General features: G+C 44.6%; 1 protein-coding gene across 1 annotated transcript; it reads left to right on the top strand.

Annotated features, from left to right (window-relative positions):
* Positions 1-2,499: 2,499 nt before the first annotated feature.
* Positions 2,500-2,946, top strand: LOC117721378 (endogenous retrovirus group K member 7 Pro protein-like). Its single transcript, XM_076913744.1, has one exon. The coding sequence runs from the start codon at positions 2,500-2,502 to the stop codon at positions 2,944-2,946; it is 447 nt and encodes a 148-aa protein (XP_076769859.1).
* Positions 2,947-4,929: the final 1,983 nt, after the last annotated feature.

Genomic DNA, 4,929 nt, shown 5'->3' with positions numbered 1-4,929 from the left:
AGCAAAACGTAGTATGGGCTGATGGGCAGTCCACTGGAGGCTACTTAAGCTGCACTCATGGGAGGCACGGGGGCACACCCCTTGATCTTGTAACTGAAAGGCAATTCCTGAGTAAAACTGTCTCTGGAAGGAACTGGTGTGCTAGTCTTTCTTCCCTGCTGGTCAGGGTGGTCGGCGCGGCACAATTGGTGGCCCGTACGGGGAGCTTCTCTGCGTGAGTTCCCGGAGTTCCAGAACCAGGGACAGACAGGGCGATCGATCGGTAAGTGGCCGGTAAGTGGGGCCCATCAACAGACAAGGTCCTCGGAAGGAGGCGGCATTTGTTAAGGTCCTCGGAAGGAGGCGAATAAAAGTGAAAGTCCAAGAGGGATCCTTTTCTTAGCTGTGGTTTTGGTGCGCCGCGAGCGTAGCCACTAAAATGGGGACCTCGCCGTCTTGCCCAGTGAAGGTAGCTCTTCATGAGCTTCTTGATAGTAAGGGCTTGAAATTTAAAGATCGAGCTTTGGCTCAATTTCTTAGCGAGGTGGAAGCGGTGGCTCCGTGGTTTGCAGTGTCAGGAAACCTGTCATTAGCCTGCTGGGATAAGTTAGGAAGGGATCTGGACCGAGCATGGGAGGAGGGTACTCTACAGGACAAAAAGGGAAAGACAGGGGTGCGAGGGATCTGGAGGGTTATTCGAACCTGCTTGACTAGTGAGGAGTGTGTTCCTGCCATTCAAGCAACAACGGAGGCGTTAGAGCAAGTGAAAGAGATGCGGTCAGAGACTCGATCTACCTACTCAAGACAGTCAAAAGAGAGAGAAAAGGGAGAGTTACCAGGGCTATACCCAAGCCTGAAGTCAGGGTCAGAGGATAGCTCAGAGGATGAAATAGAAAAATTAGAAGAGGCAGTACAAGGGCTGCTAGCTAAGATGGAGGATATTATAGCCAAAAGGAAGAAGAAGCCACCTAGCAAGAAAAAAGTGGAAGCAGGGTGGGACAGGGCAGACAGGATAGAACCGAGTGCGCCGCCGCCTTATGCGGAACAAGAAGGTGCACAAGGCTGGACAGCTCCAAAGTCATCCTGTACGTTTTGTCCCAAGACCTGGCGGGAGGCGGCAGCCGCCTTCCCTGTCTTTGAGGATGCTAATCATGTGAGGTCTTATGAGCCCCTAGAATTTAAGATTCTCAAAAATTTATCTGAATCTGTGCAGACATATGGTGTCAATGCCTCTTTTACTCAGGCGCAGATAGAAAGGCTTACTAACTCAGCCATGACACCGACAGACTGGATGTCTCTTGTGAAGGCCTGCCTGTCCATGGGACAATACCTTGATTGGAAGTCCTTATATACAGAATTTGCTCAACAGCAGGCTCGAGAAAATGCAGCTCAAGGTCAGGCTGCATGGAGCCTTGATATGTTAATGGGGCAGGGCCAATGGCTGAACAATCAGACAGCATATCCACCACAAGTATATGCACAGATAAATGCTATGGCAGTGAAAGCATGGAAGGCCTTACCAAATAAAGGGGAAGTATCAGGTAATCTGACAAAGATTGTCCAAGGGTCTACAGAGCCTTTCTCAGATTTTGTAGCCAGAATGATGGAGGCTGCAGGCAGAATATTTGGGGATCCTGATATCGCTATGCCCCTGATACAACAGCTCATATTTGAGCAGTGTACTAGAGAGTGCCGACAAGCAATAACTCCATGGAAGTCTAAAGGTTTGACAGCCTGGATGAAGGCATGCAGGGAATTGGGCGGTCCTCTCTCTAATACTGGCTTAGCAGCTGCAGTGGTACAGGGGATAGTGCAGCATTCTAAAAGCAAAACCAAAGCTCCTGGAGCTTGCTTTTCCTGTGGTAGGCAAGGACATTTGAAACGTCAGTGTCCTGATAAAGGAAAAGGGGCCACGACACGTCCTCCTGGGCTATGTCCTAGATGCAGGAAAGGTAATCATTGGGCAAATGAATGCAGGTCAGTGAAAGATATCAATGGACAACCTCTTGGACAGATAAATACTTATCCTGTTTCAAAAAACGGAATGCAGGGCCCCAGGCCTCAGGGCCCTCGAATATATGGGGCCATGGAAGATCAGAGCAGTCCAGAGAGCAACTTGCCCAATATGAAACCCCGAGGAGGGCCACAGCGGGCTCTGCAGGGTTGGACCTCCACTGCACCGCCAGAGTCGTATTAACACCACAAATGGGAGTGCAGCTTATCCCTACAGATTTTAAGGGGCCTCTTCCTTCGGGATCAGTAGGATTATTAATTGGTAGATCATCATCAGCCCTGAAAAGATTAGTCATTCATCCAGGAGTTATTGATCCTGACTATGAAGGAGAGGTAAAAATTTTAGTCTCCTCCCCTAGGGGAGTTTCGGCAATATCTCCAGGAGACCGAATTGCACAACTTCTCATTTTGCCCAGCCTGCATGATATGTTTCCTTCTAGAGACCAAAAAAGAGGAAATCGAGGATTTGGATCCACAGGAGTAGATTCTGTGTTCCTTAGCCTCGATATGGATCAACGCCCTTTAGTGGAGCTTCAGGTAAATGGCAAGGCAATCTTAGGATTGCTGGATACTGGAGCGGACCGCAGCATTGTGGCCTTAAAGGATTGGCCTAAAGGCTGGCCTGTTCAATCATCCTCACAAACATTGCAAGGGTTAGGTTATGCCAAGACCCCGGACATGAGTGCAAGAGAGCTCCCTTGGAAAGATCACGAAGGACATGGAGGCCGTTTTCAGCCTTATGTGTTGGAACTGCCTGTCAGCCTTTGGGGAAGAGATCTTTTGAAAGACATGAATTATTGCCTTACTAATGAAGGGTATTCCTTGCCTTCTCAAAGGATGATGCAGGACATGGGGTGGTATCCCTCTAAGGGCTTAGGAAAACATCTGCAAGGGAGAACACAGCCAATAGAAAATGTCCCAAGGAATGATAGAAAGGGCCTGGGTTTTTCCTAGGGGCCACTGAGGAAGGCATTCCCATAATCTGGAAGACAGAGGATCCAGTGTGGGTTCCTCAGTGGCCATTATCCTCTGAAAAGTTACAAGCTGCCACACAATTAGTTCAAGAGCAACTCTCTTTGGGGCATATTAAACCATCAGTATCACCTTGGAATACGCCTATTTTTGTAATTAAAAAGAGGTCTGGAAAGTGGAGATTATTACATGATCTGCGTGCTATTAATCAACAAATGCAGATCATGGGCCCTGTGCAAAGGGGATTGCCATTGTTATCGGCATTGCCTGCTTCTTGGCCTATAATAGTTATTGATATAAAGGATTGCTTATTTTCTATTCCATTATGTGCCCAAGATAGTGAACGTTTTGCCTTTACTGTTCCATCCTGTAATCATGAAGAACCAGATCAGCGGTATGAATGGGTGGTTCTGCCCCAAGGGATGGCAAATAGTCCAACTATGTGTCAGTTATTTGTAGGAAAAGCCATTGAACCATTGAGAAGAGAGTTTCCAAAAATGAGGTGCATTCATTATATGGATGACATTTTGTTGGCTGCTGCGAATGAAAAGGTACTAGAATTGGCTTTTGGAAAATTAATTTTATTATTAGAGAGTAAAAGATTGTATATTGCCCCAGAGAAAGTACAGAGAGATCAGGTAGTGAATTATCTTGGAGCCAGGATACATAATATGAAAGTTGTACCACAAAAGGTTGAAATTAGGAAAGATCATTTAACAACTTTAAATGACTTTCAAAAATTATTGGGAGATATTAATTGGATACGAGGTTATGTAAATTTGCCAAATTATGAATTAAAGCCCCTATATAATATTTTAATTGGTGATTCTGCTTTGGACTCCCCCCGCCAATTAACTCCAGAAGCTAGATTGGCCCTTATTAAAGTTGAGGAAAAGTTGCAGGGTGCCTTTTTACAGAGATACAAAGAAGGGCAATTAATTATGTTGTGTATTTTGGCCACATATCAGCAACCCTCTGGGGTGTTATGGCAGGAAGGTCCATTATTATGGATTTATTCACATGTTTCTCCAAGCAAAGCCATTGAGCATTATCCAACAGCTGTTGCCACTTTGGCCATGCATGGTATTCAACAATGTGTGCAATTTTTTGGAGTTGTACCAGGAAGCTTAATTATTCCCTATTCCATTCAACAAGTTAAAGTATTATGTGCCACAATAGATGATTGGGCAATATTAAAATGTAGTTATGATGGTGATATTGATAATCATTATCCCAAACATCCCCTTTTGTCCTTTTTTAAGGAACATCCTGTTGTTTTTCCAAAGATTACAGCTAGTGCTCCCCTTAAGGGGGCATCTAACATATTTACAGATGGATCAAAAACTGGCTGTGGAGCCTATATGGTAGAGGGTCAGAAACCAGTTTTATGTCAGTTTCAAATCACTTCTCCTCAAATCGTTGAATTGAAAATAGTGATAGAGGTCTTTAAACAATGTAATTTCCCCTTTAATTTGCTTTCAGATTCGCATTATGTGGTTAATGCAGTTAAAGTTTTGGAATTGGCTGGTCCCATTAAAAATACCAGTACAGTGTGTAATTTATTGAAACAACTACAAATGTTGATTTGGCAGAGACAACATCATTTTTATGTCTGCCATATTAGGGCTCATACAAATTTACCTGGTCCGTTGAGTGCTGGGAATGCCGTAGCAGATGCTTGGACCAGAATGGAATGTATATTTTTAAATTCTGCCATTGATCAAGCTGTTCAATTTCATAAAGATTTCCATGTTAATGCTAAGACATTACAGCAAAAATTTCACTTGACTCGAGCTGATGCCAGACAAGTAGTTCTTAATTGTCCTCAATGTGTGATTTTTCACCACCCCCCAGGTGTGGGAGTCAATCCCAGAGGACTTTTACCTTTGAAAATCTGGCAAATGGATGTGACTCATCTTGCTGAGTTTGGAACATTGAGATATGTTCATGTTTCGGTGGATACTT

Source organism: Arvicanthis niloticus, chromosome 16, assembly GCF_011762505.2.
Source record: "Arvicanthis niloticus isolate mArvNil1 chromosome 16, mArvNil1.pat.X, whole genome shotgun sequence".
Classification (NCBI taxonomy): Eukaryota; Metazoa; Chordata; class Mammalia; order Rodentia; family Muridae; genus Arvicanthis; species Arvicanthis niloticus.
This window is presented reverse-complemented; position numbering and strand designations above follow the sequence as displayed.

What these genes read in the sequence shown, in the direction of transcription:
- LOC117721378 (XM_076913744.1), top strand. Translation starts at nt 2,500, where the DNA reads ATGGATCAACGCCCTTTAGTGGAGCTTCAGGTAAATGGCAAGGCAATC.